This window comes from Aptenodytes patagonicus, chromosome 3 (assembly GCF_965638725.1).
Source record: "Aptenodytes patagonicus chromosome 3, bAptPat1.pri.cur, whole genome shotgun sequence".
NCBI classification, from domain to species: Eukaryota; Metazoa; Chordata; class Aves; order Sphenisciformes; family Spheniscidae; genus Aptenodytes; species Aptenodytes patagonicus.
Genome location: NC_134951.1, coordinates 37792445 through 37819043, shown reverse-complemented (window position 1 = coordinate 37819043; position 26599 = coordinate 37792445). Strand labels below are relative to the sequence as shown.

Here is a 26599-nt window from a genome sequence, read left to right as displayed (position 1 = left end):
TTCCTCAAGAAGGAACTCACCTCAAACTACTCTTCCTCCTCCTGCTAGTTTCCCTCTCCCCTGCTTCTACCTCCTCCCTAGGGCTAAAGCAGCAGAGTCACTCAGCAAACACGCCAGCGGCATAAAGTGGCCTTTGTCCGCTCTCTCCCCTCCCACGGGGATTCATAAAGAAACCAGGATTAATACAGAAAACATCTCAAATAGCCGGTTTTCTTTGAAACCATACAAACTTCCACTTCCATCTGATGCACTCAAGCAGTCAGTACTTAATATACTCACATGAATTCCCAATTTTTTCCTAAAAAAAAAAAAATCAGGAAATAACAGAACTGCATTTTTTAAAGGGATACAAAAAATTCTCCTTCTACAGAGCTCAGTAACTGATCCAGGACCATAACAGAAGGGCTTGCAACAGAAGCTGCAAAGGGCAATTTAAAAAAAAAGTTTATGAATCAACTTAATATCTTAAAACCCCTGCTAGGCTACATGAACAGACACACAACTCCATATCAACAGAAATAAAAACGCTGACCTCCAACACTTGTTAAAAAAAAAAATCCAAAAGAAATCCAATATAATATTTTCAAAATACATGCATGAAAAATTGGGAAAGGCTGTAAGGATTTAAATTTAAAGAGAATAGTCCACAAGAGTATATGATCAACATATTATTTATATTTATCATTGTTGCTTTGGTGATGAAGATCTATAATTATAGTTTAGCATGTAACACAAATACCCACAGCATCAGATCCCGTATCGTGTAAAGAGTGTATTTTCATTTACAATAGTAAAGACTGTTACAGCCCCAAGAAAAGCAGCTACTTAGTCCACTGCACTGCAAAAATCATGTTCTGTGGGTGTTGACCTTTTGAGCAAGACATGACTCGTACACCATGATAACAAGCTAAGAAACTTCATGTCTAAGATTCCTCTCCCTAGGTTAGTAAGAAATAACCTTTCTCTTTGAAAGGATGTAGAATTTCAAAGCAAAACATAAAACAAGATCTAGAATTTGTTTCAAATTACCATCAGAATATGATACAAAATGTATTTGAAAAAGCATCCTTCCCCTAACCGAAGCTTAAAATTTGTTCTTGTATAAATGATCAAAAAAATACTAAGACGTTACCCTACTTTTCAAAAGCCCATAATGTATAGCCAAACACCCGAAGAAAAAAATTATTTTAATTTATGACATTCATGCAGTGAATCAAACACTATCTCAAGGTCCATATAATCTGAGATTGAGTGTCTGCCCACAACTAATTTCAGATGCTTGAGAAGATGCAAGAGTACTCTACTGGGCTGACAATTAAAGACAAACATCATCACACCATCTCTGAAACTTGTTTCTTCTGTACACTCGCAGTTAAATGCTCTGTTCCCAACAGTTCAGATTCAACACAACTATGACAGACAAGCCCATTTCTCTTCTTTCTCCTGAAAACTTAGAAATTTGAAGCAATGTTTTTAACCATGGAAGATCAGTTACTGAAATCTATAAAAACCGTTCAAGTCTCTGAGAAATAGCTTGATCCCAGCAAAGAGCAAATAAGGACAACAAAGTGATGATGCAACACGCACATGTATTCCCACAAATGAATACACAGCTTGCAGGTCTATTTTTGGAAAAAAAATTTAAAGGAGGAGAAAACGGGCCTGGCAACATGCTCATAGAAAGGCAAGCCAACAAGTATGAGAGAAGGAGAAACACGCATCCTGTAGCATCCACATAAATAAGACTCCTTGCACTAGAGCAGAAATATGCTGCAGAACACGCTGCAGAATGCCATTCATGTACCCAAGCCCCTGACAAAAAGGTTCGTTGCGTGAACATAGCAAAAGCTTTAAAGCAATCAGCAAACGCTGCAAAAATAACAACTTATTAGGAGTCCACAAAATGAGACAAATATTTATCTCACTAGTTTCCCTATCTTTGTAAAGGAACCCAGGTAAGAAAAAAAAACCACAAAAGACATTCCTCCCCACCCCCAAAACCACCACATGTACTAAAACCAAGTGTTCTTATCTTTATACAGTAATAAAAGTCCATGCTATTGTCGGGCCCTCTGAAGTCTGTGATCTTTTAAAATCCTTTTCGGTCCTATTGCTATGACCCTGAAATTCCCTATGTATGGTCTTTATGCCCGCATTTCTCTCTGCAACAGGGCTACTGGAGGCATTTGTGTACCTTTTAGTAGAGGCAACAAAGGGTTACACAGGTTTAAAAGACTGCAAAAAATGCTGTAGTTTCATGAGAGCTGAACCAGTAACAGCTTACCACCCCAAGAGGAGTAAACCCTTCATCCGCCTCCCCTCACTTCTGCTCCTCGCTACATGCTCCTGCTGCCCCGTCGCGTAAGCTCTGAAATTCATGACATCCCTCTGTAACACGGAGTTGGGGAAGAGAAAGGCGATGGGTTTTGTTGCTTTCTGCAGAGCCAGCAGTTTGCACTGAGGTGTGGAAGAGCCCAATGACCATCAGCGCTGCTGGGAAGGGACTGGGGGGGGGGGGGGGGGGGCACAGCTGCAGGAAGATTTCCTCCTTTCGGGAGGGCAGCAGGCAATTACATCAGCCCAATTACTCACAAAACTGCAACCCGAGAGAATCATTAAAATTTAAGTTATTAAAAGTATTTGTCAGCCTCTTCATTCCTGAACACTTTGATCCTTGTCCTGGAAACTCTGCAGTACGTCAGCAGGGCCAACAGCACAGGAGGTTACCGCACACCGTTAAATCTCGAACCAGCAGAGCAGCTACAGAGCATCCCCTTCCCAAAACTCTCCGGTGCCTCCCCTCAAACAAGCAGAGCGCCACGGTGGGCAGGTTTGGCGTGCGTGCACGCAGCGCTCACCCAGCTGAGAAAAAGGAAGACGCGGCAAAACAGCCAATCTTTGCCACGAAGGATTTTGTGAAAGACTTTTATTGCTATTACCTCCGCCACTACAGAGCGGGTGAGATGGGCTGCGCTTGAATAAATCAGGAAAGAGCAAAGCGTGGATGGAACTCGGAAAGGGGTGTCATCACCCTGCCACAGGCATGGCCTCGCTCACGGGTCGTGCCAGAGGACTGGAGAAGGACATGCTGCCCTCCCACAGGCAGCTGCTTCTGAAACACAGATATTACAACATCACCTTTTAGGTTGCTTTGGATCCGGGGCACTAAGAACGAACCTGAGATGACCAAAACCTTGCCGAGTGTCACTGTAACAAAGAGAGTACGACAGATGCGAGGAACGGAGTTCTGGACCATACAAATCACAAGCTGGACTTGCTGAAAATAAAAAACATAATACTTACATAACTTCAGATCAGGCCTGAAGGATCCATAAAAACACTTAGATATAATTCAGGAAGCTGTTGCTACCAATATAGACATGGATCTTGCTGGTATTGGAGAGATTTTTGTGAACCACTAACTTTGTTACATTCCCTGCTTCTCATTTTTTCCCCAAGTTTCAAATCAGTCTGCTAAACATTGTTCATTACAAAGAACACAAATTTGTTCAAGAAACTAAAGAATTATCCAATATGTAAATAATACTGTTACTTTATTTGTCCATTTAACTACCTTTGCAAAATAAATTCAGCAAGCTCACTCAAAGCAGGTTGCTTCAAAAAGCAAAGATAAGTTTTCTTTTATTTGAAGTTGAAAAAGGCCTTTTGTTGAGTATTTACAAATCCAGGGTTCACTCAGACTTCCGGCTGAAGAGTCTGGGAATTTCTCTATTGATTTTTCTGAGAGCAGGCCGGCCCCTGAAAGATGCATGTACAGATGCAGCCACACCAGCTATAGTAGCGCTCACGACAGCTCTGTTCGGCACTGCTAGGGCTGGATCCCAGTTTGGAGACTGGCCCCGTTCTGCCTCTACCACTGCGGCCAGGTGAACACAGCAGCAGCAGTGCTGTGAGCTGCACATATGGAAAAATGCAGTTGAACTCCAGGTGCCTCATCCTTCTCTCATTTCCCGAAGCAAGCACGAACTACCCTTTATCTACCCATTTGCAGAGCAAGGGTAAGCATTCAGCTGACAAGGAAGGACCCCTGGCTCAACAGAAATGCTTCAAGAGTCGCATAAACTCTGGGTATGACCTGCAGCATAGCCACGGCAGCACAGATACCATCCCATGCTAGCCAAGCGTTTGTGCAGCTACTGTCAGTAGCACGGCATGCAATTTAGCTCGCAGAGCTCCAGCATGCCTACAGGAGCTGCAGCCAGCACCACGTCTGCAGGGTAAACGCCGCCTGACTGGAGCTCACTCCCTTTTCACTCGGAAGAAGTTAGCATGCTGCGGGGGCTCCCAAACCACCTTCACAAGGCCATGCTAAGCGGTCCACGGGTGGCAACAGGGCTTTGCCTTTGAGCTGCGGCACGCAGCACAGCAGCAGGACCGAATCGAACCAGCCCTCCCCAGCCCCATCGTCCTCTGCTCCGTTTTTGCATGCTGTTCAACAAAAGAAAAAGCAACAACTCGCTTTGGCTAAATCAATGTTTTTTAATTGGTATTCTAAGATAGTCGCTTATTGAAAGACAGAATTAGCATGCTCTTTCCAATAAAATACATACTATTAAATATGTATGGTCATTACTTATCGAAATCATTCTGCCAGAGATTAGAGAACCCACAGATTTATCTGTCTTTTTCTTGCCGTCAGAAAAACCGTGAGGGCTGCTGATACTTCACATTTAGCTTTGCAAAACTGATATTTTGGGGAGAGTGGCGGGGGGGAAAGGCTTCATCCACAGACTTCAGCTCAAAAACTGTATTTTTTCCATGTGTTCTTTATATTATTATAGCGTCTATCAATAAAACTTCGGAAACATAAGTCTCAGTCACCAGTATTTACTACAAACGTAATACAGTCATTCCAAGTAACAGCAAAGCAAAAACCTAAATAGATGGCATGCTATGTTAAAACATTAACTCATTTTTATCTGCCCATGCATACTTTAAAAAACAGATTCAAAATGAGGGTTCCTAAAGAAACATACACTACTTAACAAGTCTGGTACAAGTCTGATTTCTTTTTTTTAAATAAGCTGACAGTTTTTTAAAAGTGTTTCAAAACAGAAGATGCTGTAACATTTGGCCACAGGTTATGAAGCCACATACAGTATACTCTACAGTAGATGATGAATACCTCAGGTTTTATGCCTCTGATTTTCCTTGTTTAAATCCCAGTATGATCCTACACTTACATTTCCTACGGGATTACGGGCTACACTCCTAAACCACAACATTTTGCTGTCAAACGAAATAGTTTGCCTCAACACTATTTTAAAACCAAACACAGCAAGCTGCAACATCAGATGACCAGCAATAATTGACAGATTCTACGTCTTTATCACAGAAATTGCATTTCTTTTGAGCACTAAAATTACTTTTTCCACATAAACTCAGGCCAGAATACAGAGAGCACCTGAAGAAATCAAGTTCAACCCCCTGCGTGAAAACAAGTAAAACAGTTGTGAGCAAAGTCTTTAATATATCCTTTACACAAGTCCTATTTGACTTTCAAAAACCTTCGCAAAAAGGAGACTGAACAACCTCAGCTTGTTCCAGTTTTCCCCAAAGCATAACAGATTTTATGACCTACATCAAATCTTTGGTACAAACCAGTTTCATCTTTTACAATACAGTCACTGACAGAAGGACAAAGACCACTTCTCACTAATTTTAAGACTTGTCCCTTCATCTCATCCTCTTTCTGCTAGAACTGAGCTTGCCTAGCCTTTGCAGGCCATGCTTTCCAAACACGCATGGTCTCTGTAGATGATGCTTTCCAAACACTTCCTAAACTTTGATGACCATTTCTGCGGGATTGAGACATTTGCACTTATCTTTCTTACAGGGCTGTGGCCAAAACTGAACACATTATTCTGTTAACTTAAGCTTCACTAGTACGAAAAGTTAAATGATAAACTGCAACAATACTGCATCCCACTGCTTCTCGTGACCCCCCCATAACACTCAGATCTGCTTCGATGGTGCTGCCGCCAAGTTGACTTTACCTATCTGCATTATGGGATCTCCTTCCTGAAAATTATACCTTGTACTTGAATACAGCCATCAAATTTATCAAAAACCTCTTGTCCTCCAAAACAGAGCATCAAAAATAAGGCCTGAAACCCCTTCTTGGTCTCCTTCAGACTTTGTGATAATTCTGTTGATCAAAGACATCAATGACAACACCAAAGTACAAAGGTGCCAGAACTGCCCCCAGCATTACTTAAGCTGACTTCCCAATTTGATGACAACTCATAATCACTCCGTGAGAATAATCACCCAGAGTTGCTATTTCTAGACCTGGTCCCTTTGGCTCAGCTGTCCTCAACTTCAGATGAATAAATAATTTTCCTAAGAGCAGCCCTACTGGGTCAGACGGCAGGTCTGTTGTCTCCAGTATGCCGCCTGCAGTAGTCAATGCCTGAAATGAATATAAAAATTTGGTAAATACTTGACAGCACTTTCCCAGTATATTCTCCGAGGCTCCAAGTGCAGCTCAGTGATTCTCTGAGCTACAGAAGGTACTCTGTAAAAGTCAGCCTTAGTGGATTTTTCTTCCATGAATTTGTCTGGTTGCTTTTCAAGTCCCTGTAAACTTTCAGTATCCACATGCTTCAGAAAGGATTTCCAAAGCTTAACTAACTACACATTGGGTCAAAACCAAAACACACCTCTTTTGTTCATTTTGAACCTGCCAGCTTAATCTCACGCTTCCATATCTTGTACTGAAAGGGACAATAAAAAAGTTAGTCCCTACTCAACTTTGCCACATGACTCACGAGACCGTGGCAATCAAAATTTCTAAGCCCTCAAAGTTTTCCTCAGAGCAGCATCATCAAATACCAAGAGAGTATGAAGGTTAGATTGGGTCACAACGCCTTCTCCACCCCTGCAGACCAGGCACAAGGAAGCGCTACTTCACATTCCTATAGAGAACATTAAGATTAATAGGTCAAAATACTGAACCAGTATCAAAACAAAGGCGCATGGCGATCCCAGATCCTGAAGGACACAGTACTTAGTGCAGATTATACATGAATGCCCACTCGGAGTAAGTGTTGTGGTTTAAGCCGGCAGGCAGCTAAACACCACACAGCTGCTTGCTCACTCCCCCTGCAACAGTGGGATGGGGGAGAGAATCAGGGGGGAAAAAAAAGTTAAATTCATGGGTTGAGATAAAGACAGTTTAATAGGACAGAAAAGGAAGGGAAAATAATAATGATGATAAAAGAATACACAAAATAAGCGATGCACAATGCAATTGCTCACCACCCGCTGACCAATGCCCAGCCAGTCCCCGAGCAGCAGTCACTGCCCCCCGGCCAACTCCCCCCAGTTTATATACTGAGCATGACGTCACATGGTATGGAATATCCCTTTGGCCAGTTTGGGTCAGCTGTCCTGGCTGTGCCCCCTCCCAGCTTCTCGCTGGCAGGGCATGAGGAGCTGAAAAGCCCTTGACTAGTGTAAGCACTACTTAACACACCGATGTTTTAGTTGTTGCTATCAACATCATTTTCATCCTAAATCCAAAACACAGCACTGTACCAGCTACTAGGAAGGAAATTAACTCTATCCCTGCCGAAACCAGGACAGCGGGGAAATTAGTTCAACTTACAATTTCTGCAAGCTAATACTGACACGGTTTTAATTCAGAAAGCTATTAAGCCTCGCAGCAAACTTTACTGCCTTTATGTTCACTCTGCTGGCTTTATAGTTTCACACTCGAAGGCATAACTGTATCATCACTAAATAGTTTATTAACTTATACACATTAAAAACACATCCGCTAAAAATACAGTCAAGCTAAATCCTAATTTCTATTTTAGTAAAAACAACGTCGCGAAGGTTTCTAACTTTTCCTCTGACAATTTCGGTATTTACTCTCCCAGCTCAACAATAAACTCTGACTTTTTTTTTTTGCAGTTATTTTATAAACCGTACACTTCATAGTTAACATGTACATTAGCACAGCTTTATGATATTTAAACAAATACTGCAAGAACACATTTACTTACACTTTTAAATTTGCACAAGGATAATTTCAATCATTAAATCATTTCTATTGTTATTAGGCTTTTTTTCCCTAGCATTTCCCTCTATCTTGAAAAGAAAAATTGCTGGTGACATTTAACTTTGGAGTTCATCTCTACCCTCTGTTAATTTGTGACGTTTGCAACAGAAGGAAGACTCAGCCCCGTGGCCAACCTTTGTACTTCGATGGCTGCGAACCCAGTTCATAGGCCGCCCCGCAGCCCAGCGATGCCAACAGGACTGTAACAAATTAGATCGCCTCAGTCGTCTTTTCCTTCTGAGAGCAAGACAGGACGCAAGTCACAACATACTACTTCTCTCCACCTTTGTAAAAAAGGGCTGACAATCAGCAATGTTCAGATGAAATAACAGGTAACAACCATCCTTTTATGCAACCTGTAATTACTAATTTAGCTATCTCAATCTTATGGGCCGCTGGTGGCATTAGGATTTACTAGTTAGGAATCCCGAGGGCCAAGTGTCAGACAAGCATCGAAAATAAATATATTGCATTGCAAGCTGTATTCAAGTGATGGCCCATTAAGGGGACGAACCTTTTTAAGTCTTCCTATTCAGTAATGAATGAAAGTTACAGGAACTGGGTATCAGTTTTTGGTAGTACATCACGCTTACGCACGCTGCTCTCCAAAAACACAGCCTGCAAAAGTACTTCAACGAGAAACACGCCAAGAGAAGATGTGTTTTAATTGTACTACCGGGGTCATACTATGTTTGGCTGGTCAAGGCCGTAAAAAATTTCTTTTCCGTGACAAGGACAATCCTACCAGCACAGAAATGTTTTTCAAACAAGGAGAGGAGCTCAGCTGTAACTCAGCATGGCATTTTACAGAGGACGATACTAAAAAAAACAAAACCCCACAGGAAAGAAATTCCCATGACAGTTCGTTTAAGGAAGCGAAGAAAAATCACTGGTCTGGGTACAGCGCATCCACCCCCAGGAGGGCTGACGGGGAGCGCTCACCCCGAGGAGGGGCTCTTCCCGCCCCGCGCCGACAGGTCGCTCTTCCCCGGAGCGACCGGCCCTCCCCGAGCCCGCAGACCCCGGGGCGGGCGCCAGGACGCGTCTTGTGCCGCGACGTCGGCGGTAGCATGTTTCCTTCGTTACTAAGGTGAGAACTACCGGGGGCAACCTCGGCGCCTCCCTCCCCGGCGCCCTCGCCGCCCCGTCCCCGTCCTCTCCCCGCAGCGCTCGCCCCCAGCCCCGACCGAGCACCCCTTAAAGAAGTAACCGCCGCTGCAGCCCGCGTTTGTTACCAGAGGACGCCTGCCCCCGCAAAGCCCCGCTCCCCTCGACGAAGCCTCTGGCAAACGCCCCGCTGGGGAGCCGATAGCACCTGCCGGCGGGCCGGGCCGCGCCGCCCCCGGGCCGGGCGGGAGGCGACGGAGGAGGGAGGCGACGGGGCAGCGCGCCGCAGCCAGGCCAGAGGTCCGGCGCCCCCGCCGCCGGGCGGGAGGAGGACGCGGAGGGGCGGCAGGGGGCCCAGGGCCTGCTGTGCGGCCCGGCACCGCGTCCTTACCTGCTCCTGCTGCCGCGCTCCGCACCCGGCTGCCAGCCCTGCCGCCGCAGCTGCTGCGCTGCTCTGCGCCGCCCCCCGCCGCCCGGCACGGCCCGGCCCGGCCGGCCGCCCGGGACGTCAGCGCCACAGGGGCAGGCCGGGGGCGGGGGCTGCGTCGGCGAGGGCGGCGGGAGGGGTAGGAGGAGGCGGCGGCAGCTGGGAAGCCCGGCCTGGGCTCGCCGGCCTTCCCTCCGCACCGGCGTTGCCTGACGGGGACCCCCGGCCTGCCGCCCGCCCCGGCACTGCCCGCGGCCGCCCCGGCCGGTGCGGGCAGGATAGGACCCAGCGCCCCTCGGGCAGCCCGACCCCGCGGCCTGCGCCCCCCCCCCACACCAGAGCTGTTGTTCAGGGGGCTGGTTTGGGGACATGCCTCGCTTGGGGCTGGCTCGTGGTTCTGGGAGAGGTTGGGTTTTTTCCCTTTTTTTTTTTCTTCAACCAATGCAGTTACATAAAGGGTCAGGTTTTGGGTGATCTTTGTCTTAATTGACCATTACCCCATAAAGGTAGGTACAGAGTAGGCGGCGGCTCTCCTGCTGCGGCAAACCTTGGAAGTCGGAGATTGTTTAACCCCCAGTTCCTTCCCTTGAGCTCCTCCTGGCCCAGGCCCTGTGGTGCCCCTGCCGTCACAGCCCCGTCGCCGGGCACCCGCCTTGACAGATTTTACACAGGCGGGTAAAATGGTCATGACCGCTGCTCAATGGTGGAACAGCATCTGCCTGCCCCAGCCCTGTCCCCTATGGCTCCTGCAAGGCAGCGCAGGTGCCAGCCTGCATTCCTGCTGGCCTCCATGGCGGCTCTGCGGGATTTCCCTGGCACCTGCCTACGCCCAGCAATTCATCCTCATAGCTGGTGCACTGGCATGACTTGGGAGAGCGGCCTGACTGAACGGCATTGCATCATGCTCAGCCATGGCATCACACCACCATCGGCACCCACAACCACCCCTCCCTGACCAGCCGTGCTAGAGCTTTGTGTTGCTTCCCTGTCCCTCGGCTTTACGAGCATTCATTCCTAGCGTTGCCTGCTAGTTTGTCAGCTTTCCCGTAAACACTTCACTTCTCTTCACGCAATACTTCACGAGTGGCACAATGACCCTGACTGCGCAAAGCCTCTTTGCTCTTCACCTGATGGCCATAAAATTGTTGTGTATTTTGCTGACAGAGGGAAACGAACCAGTTCATACTTCAAAATTTCTCATGTTTTCCTTAATCTTGCAGCCCTAACTACCTTTCTTTAGGCAGGGTGTGCTTCGCTGCATCCTTTTTGAGTGTTTGGACAACACCAGGGACATTGTGAGTACAGCCACTAGCTAATAAATAATTTAAACAAAATGTTTTCTTCCAGCCATATCATGCCCTGTAGATATGATAGTCATAACGATGCCTTGGCATCCCTTCTTTTAGGGGGTAAAGAGAAACCCCCTAACCCCTCCTCCCCTTTTTAGGGGGTAAAGAGAAACCCCAGGGAGGTCTCTAGGCAAAGGGTTCTGTCAAGGATCAGTGTGGATGTACGCGTGGAAAGGAAAATGGGAGTACACAAAGCTCCTGAGTAATCCTGCATCCCAGGCGGAGCATGGGTGGAGTTAAATCCCGTGTCCAGATTAACATTCCTACAACTCATGAAACATGCTGTGAGCTTGTTTGGGTTTTTAAAACGTTCGACATGCCTGCAAAGCGACAAGGTGAATTTGGCAGTTGCATCTTCGCTTGACGTAATTTAGGAATGTTTAACAATTTGGACAAATCAAAATATGATATAACTTCTCGAGAATGGGCGTTTGCCTTTGGCATTACCTCTCAGGGCAGTACTTTGTATGTTCAGCCTTACTTTTATTTGTAAAAGACAGATAAGGATAATTATTTTCTGGGAAAAAAAATGACTGGACAACTAAATGAAAATGTAAATTTACTGACTGGCTAAAACCCCCTTTGTTAGCAAAACAGGATACAATGTCAGGAAATGGTCAACAAAATATTTTCAGTGTAAGCAAGCCGGTCGGTTCCACAGTGCGGGAAAGCCAAGCAGTGCTGAGCACTATCTCACCATCTGATGTGCCGCTCCCTCATCAGGAGGAGCACATCTCTACTCTCTCTCCCCTTTTTTCTCCCTGGGAAATCTAAAAATAACCCGAGACACAGCAGCGTCTGTTCTGTAAATCTTCTGGGAAAATACAGGAAAACTCACACGCAAGTAAAATCTGAGTGTAAGAACTTCAACCTAAGCAAAGGTGGGGGAAAGATGGGAAAAGAAAACAAGGCAAAATGTATTTTACTGTACCCATTGTTTGTATATAAGGAGGCAGGCAAGAAGCATTTCCGATTTCATTCCTAGGAAAGTTGGACCAACCTCTGTAATTTCAGTCTAACCGAGACTTTTCAGAACACCAGGAATAGCGTGGCTAGGTTGGAGGTGCCAACCAATTTTTGCTTAATAGCTGGGTAAGGGACAGACGCAGTTCAAGGCTGGGAGGGAGAGCAGAGCACCTTTAGCATCACCCTGTTCCTCCTGCACCTCAGTGTGTCCAGCGGTGGAAACGGCAGCGGAGGAGCATCCATTCACAACTTGCAACGCACAGATGAGGCCCGTCAGCATAGCTTTCACTGAGGGGCAGGTTCACACTGTACCCATCAGACCACGAGGGTGTGTTGTGATGAACGAGAAATACCATGAACAAGAAATATATATTAGCACCATCTTAAACATGCAAATGTGATATACTGGACAGCCCACCAGGAATCCCGCGAGCATGCCAAAGGCAGAAAGATCACTGAGACAAGGCAGCATGACATTTTAACAGGATTATCGACATGCACACGTGCCTCTGCTGCAGCCCTGCTGCAAAGAACTGACAATATTCCAGACATCTGAGGTGTCTTCATTCCCCCAGATATTAAAACTAGTAAGAATTCAGGTTGTTACAGATTATAGTAAACAGTTTCTGTCATTAAAGTTGCCACATATTTCTAAAAAATACATGTTAATTGTATGAGCCACTGTATTTTATCAGAGCTGATGAATGGTAGAGTGAGAAGATGAGCAGGTAAAGGACCCCAGGTGACTTCTCAGAAAACCCTGGGAAGATATTATGTATGTTGTCATTTCAAAGAATATCATACAATGCCCTGGCTATTTACATTTCTATGAAAGTGAATTCTTATGTGTAATTCAGTCGATCAAGATTTAGAGCATTGAGAAAGGCTCTCACACTCGCATGGCTAGAAATTTCAGTCCTGAAATGGCTGTTCTCAAGCGGTTAGTATCGTGAGTGTTAAGTTTCTCTCCCCACGCTTTATTATGAAAAATCAAAATGCAAAAATCAGGTTTGACATCGACTACAAGCCTTTACTGGATGTATCTCTTCAGACGGAAAGCTTGTGTTTAAATCATACTGGTATTAGCTGGATTTCCCCATGGATTACATATAGCTACAACTGTTTACACATCGCATGTAATGGGTAAAGTTCTGCCTGTAAAAATGTCCATGGGCACTGACTTAAGTCACAGCCAATGACTTGATGAGGCCAGAAGTTCATTTACTTTACATTGCTTTGTTGGCATACTCTAAATACATGTGAATGTGATGTAATTACACTGTATCTGTCTAATGTGCTCGTGTTAAAATACCTCACAGCTTGTCAGCATCAACTCTTGGAGTTTCCTGACTGTTGAGTATTTCAGTTTAGTGCCTTGATACTCCCTAAAATGATTTTACAGTTTTGCAATTAATTTCTGAATAAACTAAACCTAAACTCACTGATCTTAAAACTGTTTTGGAATTACCCATGCAGAGATTCCAAATGTAGCTATTGTAGCTGCCAACGTAGTCCTGCCAGCACAATTTATCTGTTACTTGTCTGGATAAAGAATAGCTTGCTCATATGTTTGCAAAAGAACATTTCTAACTGGCTCAAGGTTTAGCAGCTTATGTTCGGAGACAGAGAAAGAACAGGAAAATTTGCTGGGATTTTTAGCAGTAGTATGCTTACCAGCTCCAAGATGATGTTCCCTTCAGAATCAACCTTTGGTTTCTTTCCAAGGAGGCTTACTCTAGATAAGCACCATTCATTTCCTTATCATGTAAATTATTTACTGGAAATTGGTGTGTAAGTCTTATTTTATCTGCTCCCTTTCACTTAGTGTTATGTGCATGTACATAATTCTCTGATTTTGGCAGCTGTGAAATGATCCTTTTTTTCCCCCCCTCTTTCTTCCCAGTAGACTTTACAAGAACCCCTATTTTGACTACACCTAATTTTTTTAATATTCTGACATTTCCACATGCCTTCTGTATTCCAACTGCTTCGCTCCAGTTACAAAAAATTTAGACATTGTTTTAAGGCAAGAGCTCCTACTTAAATGTTTCGTTTCAATTGGTAAGTAGTTTCTTTGTTTGTGTTATCAGACGACGTGTTAGTTAAGCAAGGTGGATGGTATTGCATTTCCACCTCAGCAATGTGTGACTGGTTTCTGAAGCTCTGTTTTTTGACTGGGAGTAAGGCTCTTGGACTGGCCCCATTTTTCTATTTCCTCTCCTTAAAAGATAATTCAATTAAGCAAATAGATTGCTTTGAGTTGTGGGTAGCTCCAGAGAAATAGGCTTGCATAAATAATAGCATGAAAGGAGGTAAGAGGAATCCCTAACTTGTCAACTCGTAATCCTTCTGAAGTCCATTGCTTTTCATTTTACTTTTGTGAGCAGATTCATTCCATAAACCCAAATGGCGAGGACAGGAAAATGAGATTACAGTACCCCAGAGTAGCTGGAAGATATTCCTGGAGTCATCCCAGTATTTGAGGACAGATGGATTCCATTCCTGGTGCAACACGCCCCAGGTCTCTGGGGAAAGGATTTGCTTTTGGTTTTGCTGAAGCTTCTCTCTGGCAAAGATATCACAGGCCCGCTCTCACGCATATTAGAAGTAGAATGGGCCCCACCAGTTCAGATATTTCATCTGGAGGACAGGGAGGAGCTGTAGTATAGGAATGAGAACTCAGTAAAAGCCACACAGTTAACACACAATAGCAATTACTGTAGTTTTTTAATTTCTGACTTCCCGCCCCGCTCCTCTGTGATCACCCATATGGATTTCCTTTTTGGTGATGAACATCAATTGTTGGTAAAATAACTGCAGGCTCATCTGAAAAACAAAAGTAGCCTGCAGTAAATACGTAACCTATAGATGTCAGGCATAGGGCTGTTCTTCCTTCATGGAGCAGAAGCTATTCACCTGTAGCTAAATGAACTTTAGTATGGATTAGGTAGATCATGGTACTGATAGCTTCTCACACTTCTTAGAGACGTAGAGAATTTTTTAGTGAATTCTGTGAGGATATTAACTAATTTTTAAATCTTTCTGTAAAGGCCACTGCTCATCTAGCATGTTCCCAAATGATTGCGTCCTGTTAAACATACTGTGAGGACTTTTCTCTTCCATTCCATTTCAAACCTTTAATTTTAGGCAGTTTTAGCTTTAGCTTTTGAGCCAGTCTTGAGAAAGAAAAAATGAAGAGGAATGAGTGATCCTCCTGAAATTCTAACACACCTTTGGGCAGGGACCAGAGGAGTTCTGGCAGTAATCTAATTCACAGAATAAGGGCGTCCAGTTGTGGCTCTCCTACACTTCATATTGATGAAAGAAGCAAGAAAAAAATATATAGTCTCAATTAAAAGGCAGTGTGAGGAACACGCTGCTAGGCTGAAAAGGAAGATCGCTAATGCTGCTAAGAGAAGAATGAAATTCTGCAAATCTCTTGCAGGCACCTCTCTCCCATCTAGCCCTCACATATCACTGTGGAGTTATTATACAGAACAGAGACAGTTTAATTTACATTACTCGTTGACTAAATCCACTCTCAAAGATGTAGATCCTGTCCTTGATATCCATCCAGGCAAACCACTCAACGAACTTGCCTGGGTACCATTGTTGTATGAAGGAATCACAGAATATCTCAAGTTGGAAGGGACCCATAAGGATCATTGAGTCCAACTCCCTGCTCCTCACAGGACTGCCTAAAACTAAACCATATGACTAAGAGCATCATCCAGACAGAAGAATAATACTTTGCCAGAAAAGTAGGCTGCTGAAGCAGCACGTTATTTCGGCATCTTCCTCTGTTCCTTTACGATGCAGTTACATGTGCACCCGAACGCTATCAAAAGCGTGGACGGACTAGACTTGCCTCCCCATACGTGTACTAGCTAGGTTACCTTAGACCTCACCCTGAGTGATTTCCTGCTGGTGAACAGCCCTTGAGTTGGGTTTTCCACCCACACTTAAATTCCACCACCAGCTCTTCAACCCCTTTTAGTACAAGATAAGGCAATCCTCACTGAGATTTTAAATACCCAACTGCAGCGTGATGTTCTCTCCTGGCATGCTTATTTGGCCCAGGGAGTGCCAAATACTCCAGTTCTGACTCAGTTACTAAATCTGCATCACTAATAATCTGTTCATAGACAGTTCTAGTAATGGGAACCAGGTGGGAAAGACTAAAGATAGCCCATTAGTTTAGTTAATTCCTCGTGAAACCACATATCTGAAACAGATGCAGAATGACATCTCAAGTGCGGACATTCAACTCAAATACTAGTAAGTGGGGGGTTTGGGGCATAAATTATCAAACCTCGTGGATTCAGAATGCTATAGCAGCTCTTCTTAGTATGGTCAGCTTCTCAGGCAAATGAGGATGAACTTTGTGGTTAAAAATAAGTTTGAAATCAAAAGATATTTCCTCCACTTCCCTGAACTCGGGGGGTATCTGACTATATAAACAGGCTGATGATCACACTAATTTAGTGTCACATTGGCTGAGAAAAGGGAGGACTGTGAACAGTTTGGTGTAGCAGCAGACTATGGAGGACACAGACTGAATGTCATATGAGCAAAAAGCTGCAGTAATTAATGAATCACAAAAGTTAATATTTAACAGGGTCTACTTAAAAGCACATGTAGCTTGTAAGCTGCAGCTGTTCTGGGGAAACAGTCACATTTCTGTTCTAAAGGTAAAGTCACTGATTCCTTCTGAGAGTAGTTATGACACTTTCTAAGCATTTTATAAATACTTTTTACAAGACACTGAAGTTGCCTATTCAGTTAATTTTTAAAGCTATTAATTGAAAGACCTCTCTGCTGAACAGAAAGAATATCCAAATCATTCTAGATAAATAGCAGGTATCGAAAATTGCTGAGTTTTGCTTTCAGTTGCTTATAATAGCTTTACTGTCAGCTGCTTGGTTTAAAATTTTCCAAATTATTTGCTTCAAATTGAATGCTAGATAAAATGGTTCTGCTCACAATGTTAAAGAACAGTAACACTGATTAAGCTTTGCAAGAAGGTTTCCTACAGACTTGTAGGATAGATTTAAATTTGGCAAGCAATTTGTCTTGTATGCCAGAGAGGTGCCTTTTGCCGTTAGTCTTGCAACGCAACCACATTTAGCCAAGCTGTGAACTTCTGATGAGCGTTACCTGTGGGCTGGCCTTGACCCCGTAGCTTCATTCTCAGAACAGTGCACCTGTAACTGCAGCACTCCTGCTGCAGCGCTGCCCAGGATTTCCTTTGCAGCCACCTTGCACCTGCCAGGTTTGTCACACCAAGTACAGGAACTGAGAGCAAGCTCACAGAATCACAGAGTGGTTGAGGTCAGAAGGGACCTCTGGAGGTCATCTGGTCCAACCCCCTTCTCAATCAGGGCCACCTAGAGCCAGCTGCCCAGGACTGTGTCCAGATGGCTTTTGAGTATCTCCAAGGATGGAGATTCCACAGCCTCTCTGGGCAACCTGTGCCAGTGCTTGATCACACTCACCGTAAATAGTGTTTCCTGATGTTCAGAGGGAACCTCCCGTGTTTCAGTTTGTGTCCATCGCCTTTGGTCCTGTCACTGGGCACCACTGAAAAGAGCCTGGCTCTGTCTTGTTTGCATCCCATCTTCAGGTATTTATACACATTGATGAGATTCCCCCCTCCCAAGCCTTCTCTTCTCCAGGCTGAACAGTCCCAGGTCTCTCAGCCTTTCCTCACAGGAGGAATGCTCCAGTCACTTAATCATCTTTGTGGCCCTTCGCTGGACTCTCTCCAGTATGACCATGTCTCTCTTGTACTGGTGAGCCCAGACCTGGACATAGTATTCCAGGTGTGGCCTCACCAATACTGAGTAGAGGTGAACCTCCCTCAACATGCTGGTGACTCTTCCCACTGCAGTCCAGGATACTATTAGCTTTCTTTGCAGCAAGGGCACATTGCTGGTTCGTATTCAACTTGGTGTCCACCAGGACCCCCGGGTCCTTTTCTGCAAAGCTGCTTTCCAACCACTTGGCCCCCAGCATGTCCTGGTGCCTGGGGTTGTTCCCCACCAGGGGCTGGACTTTGCGCTTCCCTTTGAAGGCTCCTGTCAGCCCATTTCTCCAGCCTGTTGAGGTCCTTCTGGATGGCAGCACAACCCTTCAATGTTATCAGCCACTCCTCCGTTTGGTATCACCTGCAAACTTGCTGAGGGTACACTCTGCCCCGTCGTCCGGATTGTTAATGAAGATGTTGAACAGGACTAGACCCAGTATTCACCCCCGGGATGCACCGCTAGTTAACCGGCCTCCAACTAGACATTGTACCACTGATCACCACCCTCCAGGCTCAGTTGTTCAGCCGTTATTCAATCCACCTCACTGTCTGCTCATCCAGCCCATACTTCCTCAGCTTCTCTGCTGATGAAGCTCCTTTGGCAACACAGGATCATGGAGGAAAAAGATAGCGATGGCCTTTTTCTAGAGCGTAGATTGGTAAGAATTGAGCTTAGAGACACGATAAAAGATTAACAGATATAGAGCCAAGAGAAGACTGGGAGAAGAACCAGTGCAGAAAGGATATCATCTGGGGTTTGGAGGGAAGGAGAACAGTAAGGGACATGTGGTGCTGGGGCAAAATCTGTAATAACCACCAGAACAAGTTCTCCCTAGAACAAAACTAAGACTGAAGTGCATCAGTGTTTGTCTGCTGTCAGCAAACAACTGGAAAAGTCACTGGGATTTGTGCACCATGTTTTCATCTAGGTAAGCAAGAAAATGACAACATACTATGACAGCTCATGGAGTAACAAAAATCAGAATTGTGAAATTAGTTCTACGAGTGACCATCATACACTGACAATGGAAGTCAGAAAACCCCAAATATGCAAAATGCAAAATACACATTAAGTGAGACAGTTACAAGCACTAAAAAGGTAGGAAGCATCCAAAAATGATTAAATTGTCCAAGGAACCTTAATTTAGTCCACTTGCGTGTACAAACTTCTATGTAATCACATGTGATGTTTTCTCCAGATAACATCCATTGAGAGAAGTGATAAGTCTAGCGTTTACTGTGAAATTTTAAGTTCCCTAAAGACAACTATGTGCTGTATGATTCCCGTTGTACCATGAGAAGGTATGATAATGAAAAAAAATATTTCTTATTGAAATGCAGTATTTAGTTGGTTTAACGGACATGAACACATGACTCATTGCTACAGGAAAATTACCCGATATTTGGCAAGTTACTTAAAAGTATTTTCCACTGGTCATTAGCTACGTTCTTATTTTCAGGTGCCCAACTTGAGATGCTTAGGGTCAGACTTGCAGGAGTATTTGCAAAACCAAAGAAATCAAACGACAGCTCAATACAAGTCCTGTAGAAAGCACTCACCTGCGTAAAGATCAGAGCAAAAATTGGAAAACAGAATCAAACACTCACTCCGACGCTGGCTTCTGATAATCTCAGTTCAATAAAATTTCAATCTAGGCAAACAGTCCTCCTAACCACAAAATTAGTTTCTCTCTTCAAGTAGCTAAGTAGACAGCAAGCATCTCTGTAAGCTTACTTTTCAGCACCCACAAGTGAGAGCAGCTGGAGTGTGAATTTCAGCAGTTCAGTTTGAGTAGCTTAACTTAGTTAAACTAAAATGCTTTTAACCTCTTTCCCTGAACTTCAGCACTCCATTTGCAAAATGGAGATAATGACATGAAGCAACTCTGACTGCGGACAAGATAGTGAAGCCAAGATCACCCCATCTAGCTCCTAACTGGCCTCAAAAATGTAGTGTCTAAATAAAAGCATTTTAATTAGACAATGTCTCTATGAAAAAGGGAACCTCCTGTGACTCAGAGAAGTTACCTGCTTGCTTTAGACAGATGACTGAGACATAGGAATGCAAGTTAGATACTGCAATTAGGCTGACTATACTGCATCCAAATTCATTAACTGTATATGAAAGATTGAGAATAATTGAGAGTAGAATGAAAAGCTCACAAAAATGACGGTACAGAAAGGTACAGAGAAAAAAAGAACTAATAAATTCGTTCAGGGAACACTGCTTTTGCAAAACAAAGGCCCGGTTTCCTTGGGGGGAAAAAAAGCTTTCTAATTAAGTATCATATCATAAGCTGTCCATACAAACACATTCATCAACACATTAATCCAGACACTTGTTAAAAATATCTTCTTGATTCCTGAACCGAAGCATCCATTTGCAGTGGAAGGAGTCAGCGCAAATTTTGTTTGAAGTCTAGAAATTTCAGTGGTCTTGTAGGATGAGAGGAAGCTGTGCAACTTCTCACGGCCTTCTGTTGCCCTTTTGTAACACGGACAGATACTATTACAATATTGTTTACAAAGCAGTTTAGCTTTCAGAAACAAGGAATATTTAAGTAAGAAGCATTCCATTTGATTGCATTCCAGCACAACTTCTGTCCTATTTCGTTTCATTTTCTGTGAGAAACATGTCACGCTTTTAATAGTGCTCTTTTGGGGTTAGTCTGATTTTCTTGTATTACAGAACCCACACGCTATCCAGCGTATTACTGATGTATAGTATGAAGTAAGTTTCCAGGCCTGAAGCTATAGAATATGAAGTTCTCTAGAGCTAAAATAATTACTCCGTTTTCAGCCTGCTGCATAGATAGTGAATTAATCCTAGAGCTTTAAATTCCCAACCAATTATTTCCTGAGAGTTCCTACGATTAATGTCCAACATATACTAATGTTCCTATCCAGGAACAGGTTAGTTTCCCAAAATATGAGTCAGGAAGGACAAACCTGATGTAAACAGGCCCTGTCACATAGCTTGATTTAAAAACTGTTACATTTGGAGGACAATGCAGGTAGAGGTTTGTGTAACACAAATGCAAAGTTTGCAGACTACTGCTGTGAGTTGGCATCAGTGTGTTTAGTTATATTTTGTGTGTGTGTGTGTGTATATATATTTAGTTGACATCAGTATATGTGCAAAAGTAAACTTCAGTTCCTAAACTTAGAAATACGGTTAAACAGATAGTTTTGTGTAAATAGTTGGTAATTTTCACTAAGTTAAACCACTGGGGAAATCCAACATGTTTTAGTTTCTGGGTTGAAGACCAGAGTCTAAACGGACTCTGAACACGAGAAGCTCAGGCTGGCCGGAGGAGGGTGCTTTTCCCTTAAGCGGACTCCTCAGGGCTTACAGCGGAACAAACACTCAGCCAAAACAAACTAGGCTGCCTCCCTTTAACCTTAAAGGTATTCTGTCAGCTTACAATAAAAGAGAATCTGGTCCTGAAGACGGAATTTGTAAATATCATCTAAATCTATGATATTGTGCAAATGGACACATATACTACGTGGATTTGACTATTCCATTAAAATAAACCATCTACTTATAAGTACACCCAGCTCTTTTGTTGCTGTTGTTTTTCTCATATACAAGAATCTTTTATTTAAAAAATAGTAATAGTCGTCTTTCCTCCCTCTCCTGAATTACTTACCATTATATACTGATGATTGTTTTGGGTAAAGTCATATCTCAAAGAACTCTACAGAGAATCTGATCACAAAACCCAACAAAATAAGGAGGGATGAAGAAGGGAAGGGGGGGGGGGGGAGGGAGGGAAGGGCGAACAAGGTCAGTCTCTTTCTTGTTTACTAGAATTTGGATACTTTTTAATCCATATAACCTTCTGTACTTATATATTCATATATGAACGTACCTCATATATCTTTTTAAGCATCATGCATCACAAATAGCGCCGTTTACTCTCCCCCAAGAACATCAGCTATGAGCCTCACAGAAAAAAAAAACAACAAAAAAAGAGAGAAAAAAAGACCTAGCAAAGAAACAGCTAGCAATTACTCATACAACTGAATAAAGAATCCCTAAGGTATGGCGCACATTACCAAGTTTCCTTTTGTAACGATGTTTGCATGAGTCCACATGCAATTTTGTTTAAAAGCAAGCAAAATCCAGCCTGTCAGAAAACTTCAACAGACCACAACAGAGAGAACAGTCACTTTCCAGATTACATCCTCACTTAACCAGCTGGAGCCTACAAAACAGACATCTTTCATCACATCTTCGAGCAGGCATGACTGAGTTAAGCAAAAAGGATTTGGTTTAAAAATACGGTGGTGAAAGATAAGTAAAATGGCTGTTACCTCACTCTTACTAAGTTTCCAAGTTGTAGTTTGTAACATCAGCTCCCCTTTGATTTCCAGAATTAGATGGGAAGAGTCAAACTTGGGAAGATGAAGTACCTCTGTGAACCCAAGTCACTGCACAGAGGTTCTTTAGGGGTACCAAGTATGTAGAATTTAAGAAAAACCTGTTATAAAAAGTGTCATACCAAAATGAAATAAAATATTTTATCCAGACTCTAGTACCTCTCATCATCGTGGCCCCAAGAATCAGGACTCCAAAGAACAAGCACCTGTATAGCTACTTCTTCTGTTCACATGCTAAAACACAAGTATCATGTGATCAACGAAGGGCAACGTAAAGCTTTAACCAGTGGCTGAAAACACATTCTCTTTAAAAGTCTGAGCGAAAAATTACAGTGGATTGGTAAACTAAGGAAACCGCTGCAGTTCGTTCATCAGAAAACTCTCGTAGTTCACTCCAATTTCCAGAGGAACTGCGTTAACAGGAATTAAAAATCATACATGCAAAAGCTTCTTGTTCTGCTTTACTCATTTGCTAGGTAATACATGAGGGGAAAAAAAAAAAAAGCATGGTTTTCTCATCAGTGTAAAGTTTGCTTGATTTTTCAACTCTTTCTTTACCGAAAGTTTTGGAAGTTAGATTCTTCCAAGACAGGAATGCGGTGCAACCTCAAAAATCAACACCACAGTTCTTCTGTTTGAAGTCTCTGGTCGTTAAAGAGCGTGCTCAGTTTCTTAAGCAAGAAAAATGGCAATGTCACAAGGGACTACTTAGATGTCTCTTCTGCTTTTGCAGCTACCCTGCAAATGTGCAACAGAAGTACATGCATTTTTTATGCTAAGTAATCTAAAACTTTTATAAGAATTCTTAACTGTTATTCTACCCGATGTGAAAAACAATACATTTAATTAGGTAGCCATCTGATACCTCACACTGCAGAACGCAGTCATGCTACTCTTACAGGATTTGTCATCTTAAATCTTATAAAGGAATATACAGCTTACACTTTCCTCAGAGTGTATGTGTTGTCATATAATTATTAAATAGACCTATCTAGTCCCCACCCCACTAACTTCCACTGAGTAAGTCTGATTCAGAAAATTCACTGGTAAAACTCCTTGTTAGATTGCAAAACACCGTAGTGTAGCTGACCATTATGTTAAGAACAAATACCTAACAAGCGCGTGTGGCAGTGAGCTTTTTAAACCAAGTCAGTAAGGTTTTAAATAACTCATTCTTAATTCTGTGGGTTTTTTTCTATTAACATCACTTTTTATTAAAAAAATAAGTTTCCTATATTTAACATGTATATTAGCTTGCTGTATATGACTGAAGATCTCGAGACCTTTAACATTAAATGATAATAAATCAAACACTTTCTTCACAGCTTTGAAAAAGGGGAAGGAGGAAGAAGGGGAGGACAGGAAAGAGGAAGGAAAAGGAGGAAGCACCAGGCCATTCCTAGCAAGAGAACCAAATAGTTCTACAGCATCAAATTATGAACCGGCATCACAAACGTTAGAAAAAGGAAAACTAGCTATTATATTGATCAAATTTGGATATATTCCATAGAATTCGAACATACCATTGGGAAAGACTAGACTGGGAAGGAATACATTCTATTTGCAATTGTCTCTTCTCTGTATTCCCAAGAAATTATTTTCCTTCCTTCTCTACAAGCCATCACTGATTTACTTGCGTTTGTGAAAACTACCATTCCAGTACATCAGTTGCACTAAAGCCAGATATACAAGACCCTGCAGGGAAACAGTCTGAAACTATTTTATCACAGATTTTCCCCAACAGTGGCAAGAATACTGGATAAATTTGATGGAGGAAACAACTTGGAGGTTTGCACATTCCCTATTCAGTTTGTAGTGCAGAAGATTGCCCCCACATACTTTCAACAAGACACCTGTGTAGGAGTCATCTCTAACACAACATATATATGTGGTGCTTACATACTCTCCATGGGGCCCAGGGTCTATGCAAGAAGAAAGAGACGCGGGAATGAACAACTCCCCTAAATCCCACGGGTTATCTGTGCAAAAGATTAGCAGCCCATGGTTGTATTGCTCTACATGCAATCACTCTGCCTTGGTGAGTGAACCCCCTTTTAAACAGAGGGTGTCACAGAGATAGTCATCTGTGCAGAAATGCCCTGGCAGTAACGTCATTAGCAGCCGTCTTTTCAGGGTTTAGTGAGAATGAAAACTCATGGAGAACCTGAAATACTGGGTTAGACTTGATCTTGTGTGTAAAAATCGATCTCGGGGGACAGAGAGTTCAGCTAATGAATTCTCTGCTGCTTCTCTTTGGGAGAAGGGAATGACAAATGACATTCCCAGTAGAAAAATCAGGAGAGAAAATACTATCTGCAAGGAGGGACAGAAGGTCCCTCTCCTCCCCCGACGTATTACTTCCTGGGAAGAGACAGTTTCTGGTTCCCTTCAAAGATATCTCCATTAGAAGAAGAGTGGAGATACATATCCTTGCACGAACCATCTCTTACTTTCCACATTTGAATACCAAAGCCTTTCTATAACAAGGATAAAAGGCTACTTTTGCAGTTGAAGCAACGATGGCATTTTAGATTGTTGTAAAATCAAAATACTGGAAATATCCAAACAAATCCCAACATTAGTCTGATGCTACCTAAAGCCAAGAACAAACAAGCAAGCAATGAACACTGGTATTTTGGTTTTTTGCGTGGATATTACAAAAAATAGTAATCATACACTTTTTTCTTTTTAAATGTTCATTACTTAGATAAAGCACATATGAATGTAACATTCAGAATCGTAACATAGAAAATGTAATGTGGGCAATCTGCTATTCCAAGTACACTTACCAAAATACAATTTTATAATGAAGAAAGTCTCAAAATACACCTGTACAACAACTGGGATCCACAAAATATGATTTAATAGTATCACTCAAGATCACTTCATTGAAACCACTTTTATAATACTGTTTGAATAGTAATCTCTGGTCAAAGAGCATTCTCCCCCTTTCCCTAGCCCGTCCCACTAAAGCAAGGGTGGAATTTTAATTGCAACGGGTATCTTTTAAAACCCCAAATCTGAAGCAGTCCTATTAACTATTACACTGCCTACACTTAGATACTGGGAGGATGGGAATCACCCTCTCTGAGGCCATGGTACATTGAGACACTTACCCATATTATTGTTTGTAGCGCAAGCAGAATAATCTTGTAAAGGGAAACTAAATAGGGTCAAAATATGTATTAATCATCTCACTACCAAATCATTCCCTATGTGTTACTTAAGCCTGTAACATTACAACTTTACTGAAAAAGAAAAAGTTAACCATTTTATCCTATAAATATTTTCTTTATTTGCTTTATGTTTAGAAGTTGCTATTTAAGTTCTATTAACAGAAATACATAACAAAAGCTCCCTAACAAGTGGAAAAAAAGTAATTACAAATGTTGAAAAAGTTGGCCTCATTAACATATGTACAGACTTGCTTACTTAATACACATCTTTGTGGGAATTAAATCATTTTATGACACACATTTATACAGGCATTAAACATTCCCAAGTAACTTTGAGCAGAGAATATGCCAAATCTTTAGTCTGGGCAGACAAAAATGTATATTTCAGTTTTGATTGTGGAGCTAACATGCAACAGATACAACATTCAGTCTGAGCTGCTGTTGATAAGTTGTTCTGTTTTTTCCTGCAAAGATCTTTCCATTGAACTTGGGTCCTTCTGTCCCTTCTTTTCCTTGTTCTGCTGTTCCTGCAGCTTCAGGATTATTTTTCGTATTTCTTCTCTTTTGGTTTTCATTCTTGGGCGTGGAAACCAGTCTGTTAAGTTCATTGGTAGCTCAAAACTCAGAATGGGATTCTGAAAAGAAAGGTCATTTGGCTGTTACAGTAAGGAGTTATTACCTACAAGACCGGAGAGAACTGTAGTGGGAAAAAGTACATTCTTCCCCACCTCATTCCACCAGCATGAAACAAAATTTCTACAAATTTTTGTGTTTTGCACATGTACAATTAAGGTAAAACCAGTCAAGCTTCAGTACGTTACAGAGTAACATTCATCCAGATCACAGTTCTGGTTGTAAGAGTGCCCAAATAATCTGCTCGGTTTGCTACATCTTTTAGACAAAGCATTTGACTGCATAAATATGTAAAATGGTTCTAATTTAAAAAAAAAAAGAAAAAAGATAAAATTACTGTAATGATATAGCACTTTTTTTTTTTCCCCAAAAGATGACTAGCATCAAAATCTAGAGCTGATTAGGAATCTGTTGCTAAATACTCCTGGTCTTATAAATACCTTTAGCACCACAATCAACCAGGAAAGTCAGTTTTACATTTCACCCTAAAAAACAGGGCTTGTGAAAAGCCCCTGACTACCACCAGCCCTTTTTATACTTATGTTCTGTTTTCCTGCTAGAGGTCATTCATCCAAAGAATTAAGAGAATGATTATTATGAGACATTATCTACGCCACTGCTGTGACACATTACAACAATTTCACTCTAACCAAACAACAGTTT

At 42.6% G+C, this 26599-nt stretch overlaps 2 protein-coding genes across 8 annotated transcripts in view; both read right to left on the bottom strand.

Annotated features, from left to right (window-relative positions):
* Positions 1–9640, bottom strand: part of MYO6 (myosin VI) — a 115112-nt gene extending 105472 nt beyond the window's left edge. For all 5 annotated transcript variants that reach the window (XM_076333104.1, XM_076333108.1, XM_076333109.1 and 2 more), the window contains exon 1: positions 9585–9640. The gene's annotated coding sequence lies outside the window, so the exon portion shown is untranslated. The remainder of the gene's footprint in view (positions 1–9584) is intronic.
* Positions 9641–23327: 13687 nt separating this feature from the next.
* Positions 23328–26599, bottom strand: part of SENP6 (SUMO specific peptidase 6) — a 97705-nt gene continuing 94433 nt past the window's right edge. For all 3 annotated transcript variants that reach the window (XM_076333101.1, XM_076333103.1, XM_076333102.1), the window contains one exon: positions 23328–25938. In XM_076333101.1, the coding sequence (XP_076189216.1) occupies positions 25729–25938 (210 nt within the window). In that variant the 3' untranslated portion in view covers positions 23328–25728. The remainder of the gene's footprint in view (positions 25939–26599) is intronic.